Source organism: Salvia splendens, chromosome 13, assembly GCF_004379255.2.
Source record: "Salvia splendens isolate huo1 chromosome 13, SspV2, whole genome shotgun sequence".
Lineage (NCBI taxonomy): Eukaryota > Viridiplantae > Streptophyta > Magnoliopsida > Lamiales > Lamiaceae > Salvia > Salvia splendens.
In genome coordinates, this window is record NC_056044.1 from 32,819,880 (window position 1) to 32,846,069 (window position 26,190).

The 26,190-nt window shown below is 41.0% G+C and overlaps 5 protein-coding genes across 7 annotated transcripts; 4 read left to right on the forward strand and 1 right to left on the reverse strand.

Moving 5' to 3' along the window:
- Positions 1-673: 673 nt before the first annotated feature.
- Positions 674-3,611, forward strand: LOC121762799 (dnaJ protein homolog). 2 transcript variants are annotated; one of them, XM_042158804.1, is made up of 7 exons: positions 674-781; positions 911-1,070; positions 1,963-2,134; positions 2,232-2,373; positions 2,470-2,746; positions 2,835-3,033; positions 3,124-3,611. In XM_042158804.1, exons 2-7 carry the CDS (start codon positions 921-923, stop codon positions 3,444-3,446), a joined length of 1,263 nt encoding a protein of 420 aa, XP_042014738.1. In that variant the 5' UTR covers positions 674-781; positions 911-920; the 3' UTR covers positions 3,447-3,611. The 2 variants fall into 2 exon arrangements, with proteins under 2 accessions (XP_042014738.1, XP_042014736.1); XM_042158802.1 differs by having other exon boundaries at positions 676-781; positions 902-1,070.
- Positions 3,612-5,355: 1,744 nt separating this feature from the next.
- Positions 5,356-5,895, forward strand: LOC121760920 (RING-H2 finger protein ATL70-like). Its single transcript, XM_042156511.1, has one exon. The coding sequence runs from the start codon at positions 5,356-5,358 to the stop codon at positions 5,893-5,895; it is 540 nt and encodes a 179-aa protein (XP_042012445.1).
- Positions 5,896-11,070: 5,175 nt separating this feature from the next.
- On the forward strand, positions 11,071-11,595 carry LOC121760921 (RING-H2 finger protein ATL70-like). Its single transcript, XM_042156512.1, has one exon. The coding sequence runs from the start codon at positions 11,071-11,073 to the stop codon at positions 11,593-11,595; it is 525 nt and encodes a 174-aa protein (XP_042012446.1).
- A 3,412-nt stretch (positions 11,596-15,007) lies between these two features.
- Positions 15,008-17,215, forward strand: LOC121760922 (RING-H2 finger protein ATL46-like). Its single transcript, XM_042156513.1, has 2 exons — positions 15,008-15,505; positions 17,156-17,215. Exons 1-2 carry the CDS (start codon positions 15,008-15,010, stop codon positions 17,213-17,215), a joined length of 558 nt encoding a protein of 185 aa, XP_042012447.1.
- Positions 17,216-18,632: 1,417 nt separating this feature from the next.
- On the reverse strand, positions 18,633-24,871 carry LOC121761890 (nuclear pore complex protein NUP1-like). 2 transcript variants are annotated; one of them, XM_042157589.1, is made up of 9 exons: positions 24,473-24,871; positions 24,058-24,104; positions 23,577-23,671; positions 23,288-23,465; positions 22,887-23,165; positions 22,703-22,801; positions 21,934-22,617; positions 21,247-21,653; positions 18,633-20,852 (listed from the first exon to the last, which is right to left on the reverse strand). In XM_042157589.1, exons 1-9 carry the CDS (start codon positions 24,774-24,776, stop codon positions 18,929-18,931), a joined length of 4,017 nt encoding a protein of 1,338 aa, XP_042013523.1. In that variant the 5' UTR covers positions 24,777-24,871; the 3' UTR covers positions 18,633-18,928. The 2 variants fall into 2 exon arrangements, with proteins under 2 accessions (XP_042013523.1, XP_042013524.1); XM_042157590.1 differs by lacking the exons at positions 23,577-23,671; positions 24,058-24,104; positions 24,473-24,871 and having other exon boundaries at positions 22,887-23,007; positions 23,078-23,165; positions 23,288-23,324.
- Positions 24,872-26,190: the final 1,319 nt, after the last annotated feature.

Sequence of the window (26,190 nt, forward strand, 5' to 3'; positions counted from 1 at the left end):
ATATCATAGTGAGATGATTGAGAACAAACCAATATTTCATAATTTTGGGTGGATTTTATAGTTACAATAAATACCAGAATTCGTCCAAATTTCAATATTTTTCCGACAATTTGCCTAAATTTTTACAATTTGGAATGTGTCCGTTAAAACATTAAATATATTACTCCCTTCGTCCCTTCATAATAGATGCATTTCTTTTCGGCATGAGATTTAAGAAATTATGTTAAAAATGAGTTAAGTGAATGAAGAATAAAGTAGGAAAGGAAAAAAGATAGAGAGATTAATAGAGAATAAAGTAATAGCGAATAAAATAAGAGAGAAGAAAAGTTGGTGTTTTTTACCAAAATAAGAAATGACTCAGGTACAGAGGGACAAAAAAAATAATACTACTCAGACGGAGGGAGTATTTTGTAATGAAATAAAACAATTTTTTACTTTTCTATAGAAATCAGGACGATTCCAATATTTTTTAGATATTTTTAAATAAAGTATTACATCAAACATTAGTCGCAATTAAATTAGGAAAAAATAATTTATACTATTAAACAGTCAAATAACAGAATTAAATCAGATAAATATAAAAAGTCCAAACAAAAAAAGGAAAGAAATTAGATGCGTGTCATCAAAAAAAGCTCTAGAATGTTCTATAATCTTATTTAATCTCAACCGTCCAAAACCTCATCCCCTCCTCAATTAAAACCGCAGATCTACACTGACCTAATCTCAATCTCTTTCTCCTTCGCTCCACCTTCGACGCCCTCCGCCGCTCCGATACTCAGCTGTAAGCTCTTATATATATGTGCTTATTCACACCTGCATCTATAGATCGATACCGATTTATCAATTTACAAGCCGATTTACTGTGCTTGTTTGTTCGATTCAATTTCAATTGATTTTGAAGGATTTACAGAGCAGCAGAGATGTTCGGGAGAGCGCCGAAGAAAAGCGATAATACCAAATACTATGAGGCATTGGGAGTGCCGAAGAATGCTTCACAGGACGATCTGAAGAAGGCGTATCGCAAATCCGCGATCAAGAATCATCCCGATAAAGGCGGAGATCCGGAGAAGGTACCTTCTTGTGGAGTTAATTTGGTTTTTATGTGTTTAATTTTTGATTGGTGGAGTTCTAGATCGGTGAATTTTTTTTTGCAATGTTGAATGTGTGAAGATATTAGTTTTATTTTATGTATGCCTGAATGAGTTTTGTTGGATTGCATAATTAGCTCAATTGAGCTGTTTACGTTATTTGAATTGTTATTTGAAATAATGTTGGTTGAGATAATCATTTAATAAGTTTAATTTGCTGCCTCTTTTTATAGGAATAGGGATACTTTACTCCCTAATCAGCTCAATTGAACTGTTTAAATTATTTGAGTGGATATTTGGAATCGTGTTGGTTGAGATATTCATTCAAAAAAATTAATTTACTGCCTCTTTAAGGTATAGTGATACTTTGCTCCCTAATCAGCTCAATTGAGCTGTTTAAATTATTTGAGTGGATATTTGGAATGATGTTGGTTGAGATATTCATTCAAAAAAAATTAATTTACTGATTCTTTTTTATAGGAACAGTGGTTCTTTGTGCACTATTTATGTGTTGCTTTTTTCCCCTCCTGATTTCTGTTTCTCCAATTAAAGCTCGCCATGTTGAAAGATGTCGATAAATTAGGGACTGATTAAAATTATTTTTCGGTACCATTTTGCACACAAACTTAGGTCAATCAAATAGGAATACACAATGCTGTAGTCGTAGTAAATTTCAATAGTTTTGATCCTGTGAATTTGGTTTAGTTTTTGTTAGCATTTCTTTGTGATAGTTTCTTAATGCCGACTATGGTATCTAAAATTGCTGATTTTGAGTTGAGCTGTTCCTCCTAATGCTTTTTCTAGCTTTGACTGACATTGAAGTATTGAATTTGTTTGGATGCAATATGAAAAATTATCTTTCTGGGTGTTATAGTTTAAAGAGATTGCACAAGCCTATGAAGTATTGAGTGATCCCGAGAAGCGTGAGATCTACGATCAGTATGGTGAGGATGCTCTCAAGGAAGGAATGGGCGGTGGAGGTGGTGGAGGCCACAACCCCTTTGACATCTTTGAGTCCTTTTTTGGCGGTGGCAATCCATTTGGAGGTATGCAATTATGCATTCGTTTTACTATGTCTTGAATTGACTTGATCATGCAAAAAGTTAAAAATCTGTATTTTTATTATTTTTTTGTCGTTGACAGGCGGTGGAAGTAGCAGAGGTAGGAGGCAAAGAAGGGGTGAGGATGTTATCCATCCTCTCAAAGTTTCTCTGGATGACTTGTATAATGGAACATCAAAGAAGCTGTCTTTGTCCCGCAATGTGCTCTGCCCCAAATGCAAGGGGTGAGTTTTATTGTGTCATATTGTCCTGAATCTTTATTGTAATTGTCAAGTTGGCCGTTACTGAACTATTATGTGTTTGCTGGGGTGTGGCTGCAGGAAGGGGTCAAAATCTGGAGCTTCATTGAAATGTTCTGGTTGTCAAGGATCTGGGATGAAGGTGTCTATCAGACACCTTGGCCCTTCTATGATTCAACAGATGCAACATCCTTGCAACGAGTGCAAGGGTACTGGTGAAACCATTAGCGACAAGGATCGCTGCCCTCACTGCAAGGGTGAGAAGGTTATGCAAGAAAAGAAGGTTTTGGAAGTTGTGGTTGAGAAGGGTATGCAGCATGGACAGAAAATCACGTTCCCAGGCGAAGCTGATGAAGCGGTAACTAAGAGTCCTTTTTAGTTGGTATTTACTGAAGTAGCATCTTAAATTTGTGTTGTTTTGTAACTGATGGCTTGTATTTTTGCAGCCTGATACTGTCACTGGAGATATAGTCTTCGTACTTCAACAAAAGGAGCATCCTAAGTTCAAGAGGAAGGGCGATGATCTTTTTGTTGGACATACATTGACACTAACCGAAGCACTATGTGGCTTCCAATTTATTTTGACTCACTTGGATGGCCGCCAGCTCCTCATTAAATCCGAACCTGGGGAAGTTATCAAACCTGGTAAGTTAGAACATCGTATAGAATTTGCAATCTTGACTTAGTCCGGCCTGTGTTTTACCTCAATTTAACCTTAATGTTTCTGTGACTCAGACCAATCCAAAGCGATCAACGATGAAGGGATGCCAATGTACCAGAGGCCATTCATGAAAGGAAAATTGTATATTCAATTCACCGTTGAATTCCCTGATATGTTGAGCCCGGAGCAAAGCAAATCCCTGGAGGCTGTGCTTCCCCCAAGGCCTACAACTAAGCTGACGGATATGGAAATAGACGAATGCGAGGAGACTACCCTGCATGACATAAATATGGAAGAGGAGATGCGCAGAAAGCAGCACCAGCAAGCCCAAGAGGCATATGATGAAGACGATGACATGCCGGGGGGCGCTCAGAGAGTGCAGTGCGCCCAGCAGTGATGACTACTCGGTATCGCTATCTCTTTTCCTTTCCGGGGATGTCTTGTCTTTTCGCAAGTTAGAAAAGACCGTACTATATTTTTCGGTTGATTGATGTGTATTAGGAATTATCTGTTTTCGACAAAGTGGTATTGCAATCTTAAATCTATTTCATTTCATTGCTTAGTGAATGCTCTTATATAGTCTTAACTCTATTTGGGAGATTTAACTCATTGATAACATTATGGATATTATTGGCTTTTTCTAGTGAGATAATCAAAAGTCTCAGTGCAGTTTTTCTACTAATTACATGTCTAGCATTAATTTCGTAATGAATTTAATTATTAAAGTCTTGGTTTTTGAGATGAAATAATGCAATTTTTAGTACTTGTCAACTCTACTAGATTCTATGCTTTTCCTCCAACTTGTGAGGAATTTATTAGCTTTGTTTGCACATAGAATAAATGCTGAACAAATTATTAAAACGTGTGTTGAAAGCAAATGAGATTATTCTTTTTGTATTCAATAAATTTATTAAAATTCATGGTATTCAATAAATTTATTAAAATTCCTGATCAAAGCAAATGAGACTTGTAAGAGGACGAATATTGTTTGACATAGTAATTGGGTTCAATATTATACTAAACTTCTTGTTTGGGTGATTAAAACTGCGAACAGTTGCACGAAAAATAATTAATCAAAAACACAAAGCTCATTAATATGATGTCTATTTTTTCCTAGAATTGTAAGTGACATTCTGACCAAACTTGTAGTGGCTGGTTGACTGCCGTAGTTATCAACTTGTTACAATAAACCTCCACTAGATTTATCAAACTACAAGATCAGCAAATGGGATAAGAATACCAGGGTAGTTGACCTCTTACTAATATCTACAATTTCAATGTATATAATATATTGTCGACATGCCCAAATAACGCAATCTCTATTCCTTTTTAAATATTTAGCTCACTAAATTTTACTAGTAAAAAATTCATTCATCATTATCAATAAGATGGGCCTTTCATGAGAAAGAGTTTTCACTGACAAACATATTAACTAATTCTCTCGCTAATTTGTAGACGGTTAAAAGTCAATGACTCATGAATTTTCACTGACAAATATATCAACTAATTCTCTCACTGATTTGTAGACAGTTAAAAGTCCAGACTCATGAGTTTTCACTGACAAATATATCAACTAATTCTCTCGCTGATTTGTAGACAGTTAAAAGTCAATGACATCTCCATGAGGATCAAGCTTCCCACCTTTGAATTTTCTTTTCTACTCCCTCCGTCCGCGAATAAAAGTTCCGTTTTTTCATTTTAGTCAGTCTGCAAATAGGAGTCCCGGTTCACTTTTACCATAAATGGTAATAGGGTCCCACATTCCACTAACTCATTCCATCACATTTCATTTAAAACTAATAGTATATATAAATGTGACCCACATTCCACTAACTTTTTCCATCCACTTTTCTTAACATTTTTAAACCTCGTGCAGCCAAGAAATGAGACTCTTAATGGCGGACGAGGGAGTAGTGTATTATTTTTAAAGAGGGTCAATGATAATTTTATGTTTATATTGTGATTACTCGAAACACCTGATCTTTTAAATGCATGAGTAACATCTTACAATTAAATTACGCTTCATCGTCATCCTCTCACGCTTTTAGTTAAGGATGGGTGAGTTTTCAAGTAAATCATGATTTTGAAAAACCCTCATTTTATCTCCCTAAGATCGAGTTGACTCCAAAAGGCAAGTAGAGTAATCAACTAATATGAAACTAAAACCAAGTCTATATATATAATATACCTATATCATAAAGTTGACTAGTGGAGAATGTCTTAATTGGGGTGGGCTTTTACTTTCAATCTTTTACAAATAAAAGCACCTTAATCTCCAAGTAATAAACCACCATATTCTCAAACAAATGAGCAACACCGCCGCCACAGCCACCAACTACGGGGACTACTCCGACAGCACGATCGGCGACACGGCCCTAGGCGGGTTCGGGTACGGCGTGGGGCTCTCCGTGGCCGTCCTCGCCATCTTCGTCGTCATCACCTACTTCTCCTACAAGTGCAAGAAATCATCACACCAAAATTCCCTCTCCTTCTCCTCCTCCTCCTTCCGCAGCCGCTACTTCGCCGGCGATCACAGCGCCGGCGCGTCGGTGCATGTCGTCGTCCGCAGCGACGGCCTCGACGCGGCCGCCATCTCGGCCATCCCGCTCTACACCTACGCGCGGCTCAGGGCCCACGGCGGCGGCGCCGCCGTGGGCGGCGGCTGCGCCGTGTGCCTTGGGGATTATAAGGAGAGCGAGGAGGTGAGGCTGATGCCGGAGTGCGGGCACGTGTTTCACCGGAGCTGCATTGATCCGTGGCTCGTGATTCATCCCACGTGCCCAATATGCCGGAATACGCCGGTGGCGGCGGTGGTAGAACAGCCTGCAACAGTTGCCAATCAATAATGTATATTTTTGTTTTATGTAATTGTTTGATGAATGGAAACAGTCGTATGCAAGTATTTTCTTTTATATAATATGTTGAATTAGTAATAGAAATATTTTGTGCGTATAGAGCTTTGAGAAAGTTTGGACATCATTTAATACAAATAAAATCTATAATTGAACTAGTTGCCCCACCCGTGCCTACAAATTAGTATGTGGAATAGTTATTGAATTTGGTCGTGCATACCCTTGCTAATTACCAAATATAAAATATAAAATTTGATGTATATTAATCTTATTTAGTGGAGTATTGTAATAGAATAGAGAACTAGTTCACAAATATGAGCATATTTTATTTATATGGAGTCGAGAAAATATAGAAAAATGAGGGGTCTATAATTTAAAAATATCAGAATTTGAGACAACAAATTCTCTTGTAATATGATTTAATGATGGAACTTTTTAACTAAAATTTGTACAAAATGTCGATGATTTGATAGATTTATAGGAATTAAATTATACTCCCCCCGTCCACCATTTAAGAGCAGCCATAGCGTCAAGCACACGCTCGTCCGTCCGTGTCAGCGGCGCGGCACCGTTGTCCGCACCAAACTACACAATTTTCATCTACATTTTCTCATTTCCATTCTCAATTCTCAATCTTTCTTTCACTCTTACAACAACACAATGTTTGGCTCCAGCGATCACCCATCCGGCTCCCACGGTTGGAACCCCGATTGGTTCGGTTCACAACCGTTTCCTAGTCCGAAAATGGAATATTCGACCCCTCCTCAAACCCAAGGTTCGCAAGTTTCGGGTGGCTACCGGCCTTACCCGATCAACGACCAAGATGCCCCCGAAGGGCAATACGGTTGGACGCCCGAGCCATCCATGCCTAGAGCGGGAGGGAGCGGCCCCCCTCAAACTCCTCCTCTTTCTACTCGCGGTGTCCGCACCTCGTACACTCCGGGGGAGATGGAGCAATTGTTCAGAGCGTTCTTGTCAATCTCCGAAGATCCAGAGGTTGGCACGAACCAATCCGGTGACCATTATTGGTGGCGCATCATTCGCCGGTACAATCAAAACCGGCCGGCTGGAACAATCGAGCACAACGAGAGTATGGTGCGCAATGCCATATACAGAAGCAACAAAGAAATCTAAAAGTCCAGGGGTATTACCTCCAGGAAGAGCGGTCGGCGGGGAGTGGTCAGAGCGAGCTTGACATCATCAGTTCCGCCTTGGCGACCTACCAATCCATGAACTACAAGCCGTTCAAGTACCTCAACATTTGGCCGTAGATGCGGTCGCATCCGAAGTATAGGGGAGGCGTAACATCCTCCTCTAGCTCCTCCTCCAAATGGTCGATGTCGGTATCCCTATCCGACGCCGGCTCCGAAGATGTGACTAGCCAACTTGCCGGAGCTAACTTGGGTAACCCCGTCGCCGGCCCGAGCGGTTCCCAACGCCGGCCGGAAGGAAGGAAGAAGGCGGCGGTTTCGGGTACTGCGTGTGGCTCATCTTCGCCGTCATCACTGACTTGACATCACCAAGTGCAAGAGATCATCTCAGCCCAATTCCCTCTCCTCCGCCGTCCGCCGCCGCTCCTCCGCCGCCGATCATGCTGCCGACGCATCTGTCCACGTCATCAACGGCCTCGACGCCATCCTGGTCTACACCTACGCCCAGCTCGAGCCCCGCGTCTGCGCCGTGTGCCTTGTGGAATATAAGGAGAACAAGTTTTACAGTATGTGGCCGTCCCTTAAAATTAGACTAATTCTAGTCCCTTAAAATTAGACTAATTCTAGTTAAGAAAATTTTTCCTTTTCTATTTTTAGAGGACAGGAAGAGTATTATTTTTTTGTTTTTTTAATTATTTGATGAATTCAAATAGTGGTATGTAAGTATTTTTTTGTAAAAGAATGTTGAATTAGTAAAAAAAATCTATAATAGTGTATGTTGATATGATATATACTATGAAGTTATAAATAAGCGCAACATAGAATAATTACATACAAATATCAGCAGTTAAAAAAATATATTTCGCTTTTAAACGAAGAGATAATAAAAGAAAAAAAAAGAATCATAATTAATTTTAAGAAAAGAATAAATGAGTCATATAAGTTGAGATGTCCCTAAAAATACTAAGTACTGATAGACTAAATTGAGGGAATATATTTTTTTGAATAATATTAAATATTTTATGCATACATGTGAAAACCAAAAGGGAACTATCAATCTATCATCATAAGACGAGGTCATTAATATGAGAAAACATGATGTCTATTTTTTCATAAAATTGTGAGTAACATTCCGACAAAACTTGTGGTGGCTGGTTGATTATTGTAGTTAGCAACCAAAAGGGAACTATCAATCTATCATCATAGACTTATCAAACACAAAATCAACCAATGGTAGGGCATCCGCAACGCGTCTCGTTGCGGGCTTCGTCTCGTCCTCGGCCCGTCCCGTAACTTGTCTCGGAGAGACACTCGACGAGCTGTCTCGCCGAGCGCGTTGGCGACGTGGCGAGATGCGGTTCGTCCGTGACGCCCGCGAGTGGGCGTCGTTTATTTCCGTTGAAAATGTATTTTTTATTTTTTAAAAAAAAATCAGAAAAAATTCGAAAAATAAAAAAATCCCAAAATTATACTAGCCATTTATAGCCATTTTTTACTATTTTTTTTTTGAATTTTTTAAGCCCCCAATCACTTCTATAAATATCAAATCATTCCCACAAATTAATCCACAAAAAAAACTCTCTATTCTCACTCAAACACTCTACATTATTCATCTCAAAACATTATTCTTCTCCCAAATTTAATCAATTCATGGATCCATTTGAGCAAATGCGTCGAATAATGGAAGAATTGCAAGCAGAAGATCGACGTCGGGAGGAGGAGGAAGCCGCGGCGCCTCAAAGGCGATCCCGGACATACATCCATCGTAACCGGGAGGAAGCCGCCGCAAGGTTGGTACGCGACTACTTTTGTGACAACCCGGTATGAGGAGAGACCTACTTCCGTCGTAGTTTCCGCATGCGAAAACGGCTATTTATGCACATCGCAAATACATTGGCAGCCCGGGAAGAGTTCTTTCAAGAAAGGTTCAACGCCTTTGGCCGTCCCAATCACACGACGCTACAGAAATGTACTGCAGCAGTCCGTCAGCTTGCTAATGGACGAAAGGCGGATGTGTTCGACGAATACCTGCATATTGGGGAAAGCACCGGGAGAATGTGTTTGATAAACTTCTGCAAAGGCGTCCAAGCAGCATTCACAGACGAATTTCTCCGGAAGCCAAGCACGACAGATTGTCAGTTTCTGCTCCGACTTCACGAAGAAGTGCACGGATTCTCCGGGATGCTTGACAGCGTCGATTGCATGCATTGGCAATGGAAGAATTGCCCTGTGGCGTGGATGGGGTCATACACGAGTGGCCACAAAGGCACCCACCCCACCGTTATACTCGAGGCCGTTGCCGACTCCCGGTTATGGATTTGGCATGCGTATTTCGGGGTCCCCGGATCGAACAACGACGTCAACGTGCTCAACCAATCCGACCTCTTCACCGAAGTTTTGAATGGTAAAGCGCCGACCATCAACTTCATCGCTAACAATCGGCAGTATAAAATGGGGTACTATCTTGCCTACGACATCTATCCGAAGTGGCCAACCTTCGTGAAGACGTTCAACAGGCCGGTGAATGAAAAATAGGCTCTTTTTGTGCAGAAGCAAGAGGCTGCTCGCAAGGATGTAGAGAGAGCGTTCAGGGTTCTCCAAGCTCGCTTCAACATTATTAAAGCCCCGGCTCGTAGGCAATTTATGGAGAATATGGTCGACATCATGTATACGTGCATAATCTTGCACAACATGATTGTCGCCGATAAGGACCTGAGGCGGGAAATTGGTTCGACCCTGAAACCCCGGGAAGCTCTACCACAAGTAGTCCGCCTCGCAGTGGAGTGCATCCGTCTATGCAAGATCGGTTGTCTGTTCGGACAATGACACGTGATTCTACCGCCCACGCCCAACTCCAGGAGGATCTAATGGAGCACATTTGGGCTAAATTTGGTTATCAGTAAACGCACATGATCGCCATTAGACAATTGTTTCTTCTGCTTCTTTTAGTTTTGAGATTTTGAATTTAGAGAGAGTGAGTGGAAGATTTTAAATTATGTATTTTTTATTTTTTTTAGGATTTTATTAATGTGGTTTTTAATTTTTTTAGAATTTTAAGTTGTAATTTTATTTTATTTAATGAAGTATGTTTTTATTAATTGAATTTGTTGGAAATAAAAATAAAAAATGAAATTGAATGAATAGTTAAGGGATGAGATGGTTAAGAGACGGTTAAGAGATGGAGGGTTGCAGGTCCAGTCTCTTAGTTAAGAGATGAGATGAAAAGTACAGTGGGGTCCATGAATAGTGAAGAGATGAGACGGTTAAAAGACGGATAAGAGACAGCGTTGCGGATGACCTAAGAATACCAAGATAGTTGACCCCTTCTAGTAATATCTAAAATTTCAATATAACGTAGACATACCCAAATTAATAACGCAATTAGTAATAAAGTCAAAGACGAGTTAATATCAAAAGTTGAGGATCCCTTTCACCTTCAATTTTTTTTCCTTTCCTTTTTTACAGTGACGTTTTAAAGAGATGTCTAATTTAATTCGTGATAATTTAAACATATATTCTATGAGGTTGTTCAGTTTGCATTCCGAGATTAAATATGTAGTGTGTTTGGTTCATGATACTCAATTCTAGATAGATAATCATGGATAATTAATCATAGTTAACCCTACATGACTAAAACAATTTCACAAATCAATCCTAGATTATATCTTGATATTATTTTATCTAAAAAATCGAACACCACCTATAAAAAAATGTCATACAATTAAATTACGTTTCATCGTCATCTCCTCTGATTTAATTAGTTAAAGATATGTGAGTTTCCAAGTAAATATTGGTTTAGAAAACACCTCATTATTTCCCTAAGATCAAGTGGACTCCAAAGGTAATAGTAACTAATATGACACCAAAACCAAACCTGTATATCATAAAGTTGACTAGTGGAGAATGGACCTAATTGAGGAGGGCTTTTTGATTTTCTCATAATTCTTCTCCAAATTAAAACACACATATATGAGAGTGGGGGAAAGAAATAGAACTCCATAATCCCAAAGTGAAAAAAATGAATAACACCACCACCACCACCACTTTCACCGACTACGGCGATGATTCCGACAGCCCGATCGCCGACACCGTCCTCTGTGGCTTCGGTTACGGCGTGGGGCTCTCCGTCGCCGTCCTCGCCATCTTCATCATCATCACCTACTTCTCCTACAAGTGCAAGAAATCACGCCCCAATTCCTCCCCCTTCTCCTCCTCCGTCCGCCGCCGCTACTTCGCCGGCGCCGGCGATTCCGTCCACGTTGTCATCCAGCGCGACGGCCTCGACGCCGCCGCCATCTCCGCTATTCCGCTCTACACCTACGCCCGGCTCGGGCCCAGCGGCGCCGCCGCCGCCGGAGGTGGCTGCGCCGTGTGCCTCGGGGAATATAAAGAGAGCGAGGAGGTGAGACTGATGCCGGAGTGCGGCCATGTGTTTCACCGGAGCTGCATTGATCTGTGGCTCATGATCCATCCCACGTGTCCTATCTGCCGGAAAACGCCGTTGCCGGCGGCGGCGGCGGCGGTAGAACAGCCTGCCAATTAACAATGGTCTATGGATCTCTAATTTTTTTGGTTTTTCTAATGGTTTGTTAGTTGAAACAATCGTATGCACGTAAGTAGTAATTTTTTGCGTAAGAGAATTAATGTTGAATTAGTAAAAGAAACATTTTGATTAGAGACAATATTTTGAGCTATGAGAAAATTTTGACATCATTTAATACTACAAAAAAAATCTATAATTTGTTGTATATTAATCTTACGTAAATAATGTGTGTTGACAATATATACTCCCTTCGTTGATTTGATGGATTATAAAAATAAAATATGTATTGCTATGTAGGGCTAAGACCATCTGCATCGGCGTCTCGATGCGGGCTCGGTCTCGTCCCGGCGAGACGAGACCGCATCGAGACGCCGATGCAGCTGCTCCGTCTCGTCGCGTAGCTCGGGGGAAGGGGGGTGGCGGGCTGTCTCGTCACGCGCCAGCGCCACGTGGCGAGCTCTGGAGCGCGGCGTGACGCCCACTCGCCGGCACGCGAGTTGGCGTCGTCATGCTGATGCAATAAATTTTTTTTAAAAAAATCTATTTTCCGGGGAAAAAAATTTAAAATTTTTAAACGGTAATTTTTTTCTTTTTTTTTATTGTAAAAATACTCCTATTAACGTCTTTCATTTTACACATAAACACACTATCTATCATCTTTTTTCTTCTCATCACTATCATATCATCTCTCCAATTCTTCTCCCAAATTTAATCCATTCATGATCCATTTGAGCAAATGCGTCGAATGATGGAAGAATCACTAGAAGAAGATCGACGTAGGGAGGAGGAGGAAGCCGCGGCGCATCAAAAATGACCCGGGAAATACATCCATCGTGACCGGGAGGAAGCCGCCGCAAGGTTGGTACGAGATTACTTCTGTGAGAACCCGGTATGGGGAGATACCTAATTCCGTCGTCGTTTCCGCATGCGGCGGGATCTATTTCTGTATATCGCAAATACATTAGCGGTCCGGGAAGAGTACTTCCAAGAAGGGTTCGACGTTACTGGCCGTCCTAGTCTCACGACGCTCCAGAAATGTACTGCAACAATCCGTCAGCTAGCTACTGGACAAACGGCGAATTTGTTTGACGAGTACATGCACATTGGGGAAAGCACAAGGAGAATGTGTTTGATGAACTTCTGCAAAGGCGTCCGGACAGCCTTCACCGATGAATTTCTCAAGAAGCCAAGCACCGCAGATTGTTAGTTTCTGCTCCGACTTCATAAAACAGTGCACGGATTCCCTGGGATGCTCGACAACGTTGATTGCCGAACGGCCACAAAGGAACCACCCCACCGTTATACTCGAGGCCGTTGCCGACTACCAGCTATAGATTTGGCATGCGTTTTTCGGGGTCCCCAGATCGAATAACGACGTCAACGTGCTCAACCAATCCGACCTCTTCAGCGAAGTTTTGAATGGTAAAACGTCGGCCATCAACTTCACCGCTAACAACCGCTAGTATAAAATGGGGTACTATCTTACCGACGGCATCTATCCGAAGTGGCCAACCTTCGTGAAGACGTTCAACAGGCTGATAAACGAAAAACAGATTCTTTTTGCGCAGAGGCAAGAGGCTGCTCTCAAGGATGTGGAGACAACGTTCGGGATTCTACAAGCTCAATTCAACATTATCAAATCTCTGGCTCGTACGTGGTTTATGCAGAATATGGTCAACATCATGTATACGTGCATAATCTTGCACAACATAATTGTCGCCGACGAAGGACCTGAGGCGGGAAATTGGTTCGACCTTGAAACCCCGGGAAGCTCTACCGCAAGTAGTCCGCCTCGCAGTGGAGTGTATCCGTCTTTGCAAGAGCGGTTGTATGTTCGGGCAAGGACACGTGACTCTATCGCCCACGCTCAACTCCAGTAGGATCTAATGGAGCACATTTGGGCAAAATTTGGCAACCGTTAGACGATCACCGCATCACTTTCCATGATTATGCGGATTTCAATAAATTGTAATATTAGGATTTCAATTATGTATTTTTTGTATTTTCGGATCTTGTTATTTTTGTGATTTTTAATGATTTTATGAATTATTAGTATTATTTTAATATTTCAATGAAATATTAATTGAATTTGTTGGAAATAAAAATAAAAAATGAAATTGAATGAATAGTTAATGGATGATATGGTTAAGAGATGGATGGATGCATGTGCCGTCTCTTAGTTAAGAGATGAGGTAAAAAGTGCAGTAGGGCCCATGAATAGTGAAGGGATGAGACGGTTAAAAGACGGTATTGAGACATGGATGTGAATGGCCTAATTCGAGCATGCGCAATGGCAACATTGTGGCTCGTCTCGTGGGTGGGGAGTGGAGGAGGGACGCGTTACAGGCGACGCGTAAGAGAGGGATCGTTGGTGAGACACTAGCCAACCAATTTTAATATTTTTCCAAATTCAAATACTTATAATAGATTGATATATATATTTGTAAAGCCATCAAACATCAATTGGTAAGACGCGCATAGAAGCGCTTTTTAATTGGTAAGACGCTTTCATTTGAAATAATAGATTGAAGGTTCGAGTTACTATATTGAGAAACAAGAATAATTGAGAAACAATTATTAGTCACAAGCGTATAATGACCACTTATAATATCTAAAATGACCATAGTAATATATCGACGATATATTGTTAGCATACCCTAATAATGCAATTAGTAATACTTTTAAATATTTAACACATTATTAGTGTATAGTAAAAATTATTTTTTTTCCTTTTTACTGTATCTTCTAGTGTAGTATTATATTTCGACAAAGTCAAAATGATTTTATTTTATTTTATTTCGTAATGTCTCGAATACCTGACATATTTAATACATGTCTTATAAGTTATAACTAAGTTATGCTTTTGATAGACCCTTGATCTATCGTTGCAGAGAACGAACATTTGTAGAGGGAAAAAAGAATGAAAAGAGAGACTTTTAGAGAAAGCGTGAATCATAAAAATATTGTTTGATGTCTTCTGATCAATATTTTCCACATATTAATAATGTAGGAAGATAAAAAAGAATATCTAAGAAAGTAAATCATATCCTATCAAACTATTAAAAACAAATAAAATACTGAAAAGTAGTAGTAAATCATATCCATTAATCACAAAATAAAGTTTATTAGCTCCTTTATATATAAAATACGTACAAATCTAGGTCCTTCCATTATCAAATATCAATCCCTCATATATTGGTGAATTTTCAAGTAAGTCTTGATTTGGATGAACCCTCATTATTTACACAAAATCGAGTTTGACTCCTAAAAGTTAGTAGTAGTAACCAATATGGAGTAAGAAACAGTATATAAACCAAAACCAAAACCAAAACCAAAACCAATTGTATATGCTGACAAAAAAAAAGACTCCATAAATCTCCAAATTAAAGAAAAAAACCCTATTCTCCAACAAATGAGCAACGCCGCCTTCATCGCCGCCGCCACCGCCACCTACGGCGAAGACTCTGAGAGCCCGATCAATGACAGCGGGGTTCGCTCATTCCTCTATGTCGTTGGCGCCATTGCCTTCATCATCGTCGTCGCCGTCATCTACCACGACTACAAGAACTACAAGAGAATCCTCTCCTCCGCCGCCCTCCACCGCCCCTACTCCGCCGGCGATCACGCCGCCGGCGCATACGTCCAGGTCGTCGTCAAGCGCGAAGACGGCGACGGCCTCGACGCCGCCGCCATTAACGCCATTCCGGTCTACACCTACGGCGGCTCCGGCGCCGGCGCCGCGGGAGGCTGCGCCGTGTGCCTTGGGGAGTATAAAGAGAGCGAGGAGGTGCGGATGATGCCGGAGTGCGGGCACATGTTTCACCGGAGATGCATTGATCCGTGGCTCATGATTCACCCAACCTGCCCTATCTGCCGGAGAACGCCGCCGGCGGTGGCGGCAGCACAGCCTGTGATACGAGTCTTATACTATTATTATTTAGTTTAGATATATTAGGGATTTGTATATCTTTTTCTATATCTTTGTTTTCTTGTTCCCTAAGCTAGTATTCTAGTATTATAAATAGGGCTAGGTTGTTATCTTTTTATTCATGGAATGAAGAAATAATATTCCCACATTACTTGTGCAATACTCCTTATCAAACCTTGAAGACTGCCGACGGAGGAAGTTCTCCGCGCCAGCCACGAATTGAGCCGCCGACCCCAACGTTCGGGGCGCCGGATTGGTGTGTTGCGAGTGTAATCGCAGGATTTCTTCGTTAAGAGAATTGTGCTCTTAACAACTGGTGCTTTCATTGAGAGTTGACCCTCCCACCATCTCGAACCGAAGCTACACCGCTGCCCGACAGAAAACATTCCGCGCACAACAACTGCTTTGGTTGTCGAGTCCCGCCTGTCCGCCGAGCTCTAGCCGCAGGACAACATTACTTCTGCAACACCCGACGGGAAGGATTCCCGCGTGCCGCGTCGAAGTCAGACGATCATCAACCACCACAGCCACGCCTCAGTCTGTCAACATGTCATACGACTACGCCGGCTATCGCCGTCGTCAATACGACTTCCCTCAGGCCACACAGCCATTCCGGCCCTACCAGCAGGCCCAACCTCGCCGTGTAACCAGTTGGGACCCTCCGAGCAGCCGGGTGGAAGTACTCCGTCTGCCGTCGTGGCCTGATCGAGAATTACCCTACGTCTCACACCACTTGGATCCACCTGATCGTCGCCCACGGCCGAGATACCAGCCCATCGGGTACCGCGATCGCGCGCAAGACGCTTGGCCCCGACACCGCGGTGGCTACATCGAGAGGGGTGGCCACCTATCTGATCGCGGAGATCATCAGACCCAATTAGGGTTTGATCGCTACCCGACAACCGCAACGCAGCGGCACCGCCCAACGTGCTGGGACCCACCGGCGCAACAACAGGACCGCGGCTACCTGACCGTTGACCGTCCCCGACGCTCGGAGACGTGCTGGGACCGACCTCGCCCTCGGGAGGAGGTGAGAGCGCGAGTCCAGCCCGCCTCCCACCAGTCCCGCTACTCCACCGAAAAGCCAACGCGGGAGTACAGTCAGCCCGCACGTGTGTCCAGTCAAATTCCGGAGCAGCCACGCCTGCCGCTAATACGAGTCTCCCAGGCGGAGAGGTCTGAACGGTCCAGGTTGGGTCTCTGCTGGCACTGTCCCGAGAAATGGGTGATGGGACATGTGTGTAAACAACGCATTCTTTGTTATGCGGATGATGGGGAGGAGTTTGAGGAGAACATTCAAGATGTGAATTTAGCCGAAGAGAAAACTGATAATACTCCCACAATAGTATTCGGTGATGATGTTCCCAATGACATTACCGATGTTTACAATGATGGCGCTCCTCTTGATGTTCCAAACAACGAGTCCCCTGGAGAGTTCCTCAAGAACAAAGGGATTGTCAAGAACGACAATGAGCCACCGCAAGTGCTCGTTGGGGTATCTGATGAGAAGATTGGTGAAAAGGAGGAGACATTGCTAGAAGATAAAGAGGTGGATGGTTCTATTGGTGATTACACTATTTTCCACGAAAGTGCTTGTGTCTATAAGGATTTGAATGTTGGTGATGTTACAAGTCTGAATCAACGTTCAACATCGCTCGACGTCGATCCAAGGTTGATTCCTCTGCGAAATAACACGCCGTGTTTGAGCATTCATGACTGTGTGGCAGAACTTTCCATTTTAGCGTTGAATTTGGACGACCACATTAGTCTACCTTTATTGATTTTTTATGGAGGTGAAGAAGGGAGACGGTCAGCTGTTCGATGTGTGTTTGATCCAGGAGGAGTTGCCACGCCGAAGCTTCTGATTTCAACTCTCCTTTTTGCTTCGTGGTTCCCACCTTGAGGACAAGGTGAATTTTAACCGTGGGGGAGTTGATACGAGTCTTATACTATTATTATTTAGTTTAGATATATTAGGGATTTGTATATCTTTTTCTATATCTTTGTTTTCTTGTTCCCTAAGCTAGTATTCTAGTATTATAAATAGGGCTAGGTTGTTATCTTTTTATTCATGGAATGAAGAAATAATATTCCCACATTACTTGTGCAATACTCCTTATCAAACCTTGAAGACTGCCGACGGAGGAAGTTCTCCGCGCCAGCCACGAATTGAGCCGCCGACCCCAACGTTCGGGGCGCCGGATTGGTGTGTTGCGAGTGTAATCGCAGGATTTCTTCGTTAAGAGAATTGTGCTCTTAACAGCCTGCCAATCAATAAAATGTCTTTTTTTATTTTATGATGATTATTTTTTGGTGTTTAATTTGTTAATATTTTGTGCATATCAGAGTCGATATTTGTAAGATTTATTCAAACAGCATTTTAAAGTTTGTTTGGGGAAAAACTATGCCATACATTAGTACTTTTGTGAAAAAATAGTCTTAGCACACCGACACTATGATCAATATCAAAACAGTCTTAAATTTTAAACACCAAACAACATCATTATAAGATAACATGAAGTTCATTATAATGAACTAATAATAAACTTATAATGAACTATAAATTTTAAATTATGCATGATAACGTTTTAACTTTGGACTTTTATATTAAGTATTGGATATGCTATTTTCTTATAGTTTGAGTATTGAAATGATAATTTTTATTTCACTTTTTCAACCACTTTATATCATTTTCTTTATTTCTTTTTCTCTAAAAGTTTTAGAAAATAAAAATATTATTTTAGATATTCAAACTATAAGAAAATATCGTATCTAATATATTGGAGAGAGATAGAGAAAATATCATATTCAGTACCTAGATAAGAATGTCCAAAAATGCTCTTCATGCATTGGGGGCATTTTTGGTGCAAAATTGTGATTAATAGTGAAAAAGTACCATGAATGTGATTACACTTTAGTTTAGAGACTATCTATGATATTTTTAAAGTTCAGAGACCATTTACGTAGTTCACTCTTGTTTTTAAATATCTGAATTCCATTTAATGAACTATAAATAAAGTTATAATGAACTCTACGTTATTTTATTATAATGTTTTTGGCATTTAACGTTTAAAACTAGTTTGGTAGTATATAAGATAACCAACAGCACTACACAAAAAAGATAATGACACAACGAATTTGTAAAACAGTTGGCAATGCTTATACAATGTGATATTGAATTACATGACTTATTCTTCAACACAGATTCAAGTTCAATTACACACACCTCTCTTTCTAACAATATCAATACATTCTACAAAGTTTGGTGCGCTCAAAATTTCCATATAAGGAAGATGAAGAAGACATGGTAAATCAGCAGACCTTTCCGCGGCGACCGATATCGAAGAGCCGATGGATGGATATCCCAAGCTTTTCTTGAATGAGAGCAAATGGATATCCCAAGCTTCACTTCTTCCTGTTTTTGTTTCTATTGACTTTCACAAACTTTCGACCCGACTTGTCGACTCCACCGCTGCCCAACGAGAAGCTGCCACCGGCGTTGAAATCCAGACTATTTGATGCCTGAAACATCGAAGGGTTAGGAGGAGGTGCTTGATTTTGCTGACTGCCAAACGCGAAGGGGTTGTTCGGTTGAGATGGAGCTGCTGATCCGAACATGAAGCCTGAGGGAGCAGGGGAGGCTTGGCCGAATGCAGGAAGAGACGGTGCAGTTGACTGCACTGGATCTTCGGCCATACTGTCTTCTCCGTTCATCTGAAAGTTGTTCCCTGGCGAGGAGGCTCCAAAACTGGGGGCCGGGTTGCCAAATACCGGCTGGCTGAGAGATGGGGCTGGTGAAGAAAAGACTGAAGCAGGGACGGAGGAAAATGAGAAAGGGGAGCTCGATGGTTGAGCTGTTGATGAACCGAACAGAGAAGATGCAGCATAGATTGGAGCGGAGGGTGTGGGCTGTGCACCAAAGGAAAATCCAGTCGCTGGAGATGAGCCGAAGAGAGGAGCTGAAGGAGCTTGCACACTAGAACCGAAGGGATTAGAAGGAGCGCTGTTGGAGCTAACAGAGGCGGTGATTGATGAGGATGAGGCCAAAGAACTTGCACCAAAGCTAAAAAGTCCGGAAGCACCGTTGCTGAATGGGCTAGCAGCGTTAGACGCCGGGGCAGATGCGGGATTGCTCAACCCAAAACTGAAAGGGGATGGAGACGCACCACCAATTGATCCAACAGCACTGCTAGCAGCGTAAGACGCTGGAGCAGTTGCACCACCAGTAAAAGAAGAGGAACTGCCGAAAGTGTTGGTGGTTGCTGGCGCAGGACCTGAAGAACTCGCACCAAAACTGAAGACTGGAGCAGCAGCACCACCAATTGATCCAACTACACTGGTCGAAGAAGGGGCACTGCTGAAGGAACCGGTGGTTACTGAAGCAGGGCCTGATGAGCTCAAAAGAGCACCAAAAACTGGAGCAGTTACACCGCCAGTCGATCCAACTGCATTGATTGTAGAAGAGGAAGAACTCGCACCAAAACTGAATAAACTTGACGTAGTAAAACTGCTAGAGCCGCCGGCGCTGCCATTTGAAACAGCAGTAGGATTCGCACCAAATAAAATAGATGCAGATCCACTGCTAGAGGCAACTACACCAGTATCTGACGAGGAAGCTGAAGGATTAAAACCAAAGGGCATGACCTGACTGGAAACTGGAGCACTGGACAAGGAAGGAGCAAAAGAAGTACTGCTACTCGTATTTGATGCAAATGAATTCAACAGAGTAGATGTCCCCTGAGAAACAGTTCCAATAGCAGGTGCAAAAGAATTACTGGCACCACCGAATAGGGAACCCATTGAATTATTTGCAGATGGAGTACTGGTTGATGAACTGAGTCCCGAAGTCATATTCCCAGAACTTGGTGTCCCAAACGATCCAAAATTGGTCAGAGAGCTAAATGAGCTTCCAGAACTTGGAGCGATGGTAGTTGACGCTGCTGATACATTAGTAGATGGATCAGGAGAGGCACCGAATTTGATTGCAGTTTCCCTTGAAACTTTAGGAGTTTCAGATGCTCCAAAAGTGATTTTCCCAAATTTGGTTGAGGGAATGTTGCCTGTACCAGATGGGACAGAGTCCGAAACACTCACAGAAGAGGTAAAAATAGCAGGAACAGCAGTGGAGATGGGATTTGTATTGTTGCTGGATGTGGCAGTCAATGACATTGCAGGAGTGCCTGCAACAAGCGGCCCATCAGATGCAGGAGAGGCAACAGTAACGGATTTTCCATTTGTGTCTTCAGCAGCAAGAGACTTCAGGTATCCATCATGGCCTGGCTCCGAAAATGTCACCGGAGAGCTAGATGTGGCAAAAACATTCAACAAGCTGCACATGTAGTAAACAGGATTTAGATTAGGAACTTGACAAAAAGGGAAACCACTGTGGTAATAAACACTAAATATATAAGCTTAATTTTTTTGTAAAAACTTTAAATACATTAAGTGAGGTACAGAAGCTTGTTCCCAAAGTTTGGCAAAATAATTAACTTATTTGCAACAATTGACTCCATAGTCCATACACTAACAAAGAGCAAAGGATAGTTTTGAGTTCTCAAGATATGTGAATCGAATTTGAGCCTAACATCGTAAAGTTAAAGGAGATCACAATAATAAGACAAACGAGGGTGTAGCACGAAAATATCTTTAAGACGAGGAACATAACCATATCCCTAAAACAGTATGATACAATTTTCAAGCTGCATGTATAGTATAGAACTAACCTGCTAGAGCTTTCTGGTTTACTGGGGCTTGATTCTGGCATCAAGGAAGGCAACTTATCTGAGACTTTAGAACTAAAACTGTAAAGAGATGGTGGATTATTCATCTCCTTAGGTTCAGTAAAAGATGCAACTGATGGAGGGGTAGAGAACTGAGTAGCAGCAGAAACATTTTCTGAAGCAGGGTTTGTGGCGCCATTATTTTGTTCTCTCGATGGAGCAGCACTAGCAACAGCACTACTAGCTTCGTTTGTTTTACTCAATATAAGGTCCGAATGCGATTTCGGTTCTGGCTGGATAGTTGTTTCAAACAATTTGGGTTCTTCAGGAGGTGAGAACTTGCTATCTGTGTGATGGGCCTCCAGTGATCCTCCAATACTGGGGACGTCATCATCAAAATCGACATCATCCTAGAAATGACATCAATAAGAATTGCAAGTTCAACAAAAAGAGCAAAAGATAGAAAACTTCATTCCAGCGACCATGGAACTCAAACAAGAAAGATATGCACTTCAAGCCTTGAAGGACATAACAAAATTAAGCAAATTTAATCATACACCTCTCAAACGAATACTAACAAGAACTGGATACTCTAACAAATTGTGTTGATTTTGAAAAATAATGAAGCACCTTAACTAGAAGGATACCAAATAGAGACCTGAAAACAACATAAAAGTTCAATCTCCTTACCTCCAGAGCACTCATTCTAAAAGCTGCCTTGTTTTGAGGTTGAGACAAACAATTTTCTACATCATCTGAACTTCGACCTCTAGCCAAAGAAGCTTCAAAGGATACTGCAGAGCCACTGTTATTTACGGGGTAGTGAGTTTCGGAAGGGGAAGAAGTTTCTACTGGCCCATTTTCGTCAGTTTTTCCTTGGTCTTGAGGTGTAGAATCACGAGTGTCCAATAAACCAGCACTGCTATCAAATTTGTAACTGTCTTGGGCATTCAGCAGCAACTTTGAAGAAGTTGCATCCTCCATGCTCCTAAGAGCCTGTCCATGAAGCATACTTGGCGTCAACATAAATTTTGACTTCAGAGGCACAGCAACCAAATTGGAATCTGATGATTTGGGCTTTAATCTTCCAATAGCTACATCTGCACCGTTGGACTTGGAAGGAACTATAGCATAACTAGTGCTTGGGTTGCTAAAACCAGTATAAGTATTTCCCTCGATAATTCTCTGGGCGTGCTCTCGATCATCAATCAACGGAAGCTTCTGCTTTGAAGATACTAGACTAGCATCAGATTTACTTCCGACTCGATCAGAATGAATTCCATGTGCTATTTGATTAGATTTCTGTCGGATTCTTCGAATTGAACCACCAGGTCCAATTTCATCATCTAAGACAAAACTCCTACGCTTTAACGTCTGAAACACAAAATGTTGCACCAAAATGAGAACAATCAAAACTGCTACCGAAAATACAACAAAACTATTTTAGATCCAAATATACCATTGACTTGGGCTCAGATTTTTCACCATTTTCCAAAACCATAAGAGATGTTGAGGGCACCAGGAATCCAGAATGGCCATTATGATTGATACCATTACTCTGAAATTTACCAAATCCACAAAAATAAGCCCAAAAAATATGAAGAATATAAAAAAGCTAACGAAGTTAAAATGGTATGTGTTACCTTTAAGTACGGAGTGCGAGCCATGTTGTAAATAGCAGATCTACCAAGAGATCTCGGGTTTGTAACATGACCATTACCAGGTGAACCAAAGCTGACTGGAGACTTCGTTGCCAGTGACATGCTGACAGGTTTTGTTCTCATGTTACTAAGCATCTTGATATCATCCCTAAGGGTAACTTGACTATGGTTACCTAGCACAGATGGTGATAAGTTTGAGGGTTTGCTGCCCATGTAAGCTTTTGCAAGTTCAGAAGGAGAAGCAATACTATCCCCAAGAACCTGAAGATATATCTATCAGCTATGCCAAATGACTGTGTTGTGCACGAAATATGAAAATGGTAACAAAGAGTGACTGACAAACCACAGCATATGATAAAGAAACGCAACACAATTTCCGTTACCTTTGAATCAACTCTAAGAGATCTATCCTCCTCATTTCCTTTTGCATTCATACCATTTTCAATTTTTCCATGCCTTTCAAAATCTGACACAGCCTCTTCATTTCTTTTTCCATCATCCGCAACAGACACTTCTCCACTTCTTGAATGCAACAGTTCCGTCAAATGGTCAATTTCAGACCTGTAAAGAGTTTTGCTAGTTAACAGCAGATGGGAGCGGGCAGGATAGAGAAAAATCATGACAACTTCATAAATTATAGTGAGGGTAAAAAATTTTTGGATAAAACCTCACCTGGAGAAAGTCTTTTGTTTCAGCAATTGCTCAAGGTCAGAGATCCCAGTCCCGTTAGAACTTATTGGCTGGCGGTGTTCACCACTTTCAGGCTCCTGTAGACCATATTGATTCATGAACCATTAAAAAAGATAAAAATCAATCTTTCCTAATTTGATAACTATGGAAAGAAAAAACATGATGGCTATCATTTTCAAGAAAAATGGATAAGCAGTTGGCAGATCTACTCCTCTACTAGTGCCACCCATCAAGAACATTGAATCAGACATTGTTCATTACTACTCAATGAAATACCTGGCAAGCGACCTTTCCTACTTTCATCTTCGATTGGTTACTAATTACACAAATAAGAATACCGACACTCTACCAATTCACAACTCCAATCAACAGATTCCACCTACGTGGGGCATGACGAATACATAACGGGAAATGAAACAACGAAGATGTAAAAACAGAGGAGCCCATAGATCTTAAGACTTACACTTAGAACTGCGTCTGGACGTGCACCACTCAATACATGGTTTGACTCTGTTTACATCAGCAAATACATCAGTAAGACTTCAAACTAGGTGAGGCGCATCTAGACTTACGGAGTTCTCCCAGCCCAAAAGCACCCACCTTTTTATTCAATATAATAATTTAAATAAATTAGGCAATTACTGAATCCTGGCACACATAATGGCAGCTAAACTCGTAGCTAAGATCTCACATAATTAACAATTTCCAAGATCAGGAACTGAAAATTAACGCATCTCGTTCGAGAAAAACAAAAGCTTGCATAAAACCAATACCACCAAAAGAATAATTCAGGCACAAAATCGAATAATTCGAACGAATCACGAATTTGAAGATTCGCAGCTAAGACCAAAACATCAAAGCAAACGAAAAGAAGTAACCTGATATCTGGGGAGGAGGAGGAGGAGGCGGCGCAGGGAGGCGTCGTTTGCGGAAAACAGAATCAAAGAAGCGGCGCGCGCCATATGAAATGAGCTTGGAGGCGGGATCCACCACCAGCTTCGTCAACCAGCTGCTGCTTCCGCCGTTGCCGCGGAGGGCGATGGGAGGGCGCTCGTAAGGCGTCGTCGGCTTGCGGAATGGCTTATTTCGGAACTTTCCCCCAGCTCCTCCTCCTCCTCCGCCATAGGAAGGAGCTGCGGCGGCGGCGGTGGTGGTGGCTCCGCCTTGTTGCGCCGTCGCCATTTTGATTTCAAAAAAAGTTCGCCAAAAAAGAGAGGGGTGTAGGCGAATAATTAGGGTTTTAATTTGGTGTAGGGAGAGAAAGAGGGAAAGGGGAAAAATTAAAAAGAAAGAAAATAGAAAATCTGGGTCTGGTAATATTTAATGAGAATATCTATTTTTTAAAGGAGAGAAAATTCAAAATCTGGGTCTGGTAATATAAGGAGTACATATTTTAAATTAGTTTAATTATATTTTAATTATATTTTTAATTTTTTTTTCTATTTAGGAGCTGCACTAGGTCAAAGTTCTTCGAATTTGTTTTCGGAAAGATTTTTGGCTTTCATATTTTAGCGGGTCTCCATCATCCTTTTGTTTTATGGTCAAATAAGTTAATAGAATGTACAATTCACTATTAAAAACAATAGAAGGTGATTGAAATCGATCAAAATAGTACATAAAAACTCATAAGTCTGGATGCATGAATATATTCCTACAAATGGAGTAATTGCTTCTTAAGAAAATAAAGGGGTTGATCTTACACAACCCTAATCAGGATTCATAAATCACAGTGACAAATTGCATTCATTGCTAAAGAATCATGAATAATTGGTGCCATAAATAATTTCGTGATTCAATGAATCTGAATCAATAAATAAGCTTCTATGAACTTTGGTGCAACTGCGACCAATTAATAATTATTTATCATTTATTACTTTGGGAGTTAATAATTTTCATTTAGAATCTATGAATTCACCATTTATTTTATTGATTCATAATTATTTATGTTTGTAAACACAATCGCATACTCCATATCCATAGTAGTAGTATAATATTTTGTTATGGAGACATCAACAATTAAATTGGAGTCGAATAAGATTTGAATTAGGACTACTATTTTACTAATATACTGAATTCCAATTAAGATTAGGTTTGAAGAATTACGTGAAACAAATCTTAAAATTATTCAATCCACCATAATATGTAATGGAATAATCGGCATCGGCTTAATGATATAGTCGACATAGGCTTAATTTGACCAGGTATTGTTCAACATCGACTTATCATTAACATAAGATTATCCATGATTTATAATAATATTACAATGACAATAAAATTATCCAAGATTATTTTGTTATAATCACGAGAAGATGATAAGAGACTAATCATATAGTACTACTATAACATTGTCACAAGAATAAGTATAAATCCAAATCTTTCAAATCAAAAGACAATATCACCACATGATATTTTATACTACTGGCTTGCAGAAGAAACTGAGATTGAACCAATTCTTTCAAACATCTGCAAAGATGAACCTATTTCTAACTAACTAAACAACCAAAGCTGATTACCAAAAAAACAGCATTCTATAACTAACTAACCAACTAACTACAATTATACTCATACAGGTATACATTCAATTGATCAAAAAAGG

Coding starts and splice junctions, on each gene's coding strand:
- LOC121760921 (XM_042156512.1), top strand. CDS start 11,071: ATGAATAACACCACCACCACCACCACTTTCACCGACTACGGCGATGAT.
- LOC121760922 (XM_042156513.1), top strand. CDS start 15,008: ATGAGCAACGCCGCCTTCATCGCCGCCGCCACCGCCACCTACGGCGAA. Junction 15,506..17,155: donor CGGTGGCGGCAGCACAGCCT/GTGATACGAGTC, acceptor TGATGTTACAAG/TCTGAATCAACGTTCAACAT.
- LOC121762799 (XM_042158804.1), top strand. CDS start 921: ATGTTCGGGAGAGCGCCGAAGAAAAGCGATAATACCAAATACTATGAG. Junction 2,374..2,469: donor CTCTGCCCCAAATGCAAGGG/GTGAGTTTTATT, acceptor GTGTGGCTGCAG/GAAGGGGTCAAAATCTGGAG. Junction 2,747..2,834: donor CAGGCGAAGCTGATGAAGCG/GTAACTAAGAGT, acceptor GTATTTTTGCAG/CCTGATACTGTCACTGGAGA.
- LOC121761890 (XM_042157589.1), bottom strand. CDS start 24,776: ATGGCGACGGCGCAACAAGGCGGAGCCACCACCACCGCCGCCGCCGCA. Junction 22,618..22,702: donor AATCTGAGCCCAAGTCAATG/GTATATTTGGAT, acceptor TTTGTGTTTCAG/ACGTTAAAGCGTAGGAGTTT. Junction 20,853..21,246: donor AAACCAGAAAGCTCTAGCAG/GTTAGTTCTATA, acceptor CTACATGTGCAG/CTTGTTGAATGTTTTTGCCA.
- LOC121760920 (XM_042156511.1), top strand. CDS start 5,356: ATGAGCAACACCGCCGCCACAGCCACCAACTACGGGGACTACTCCGAC.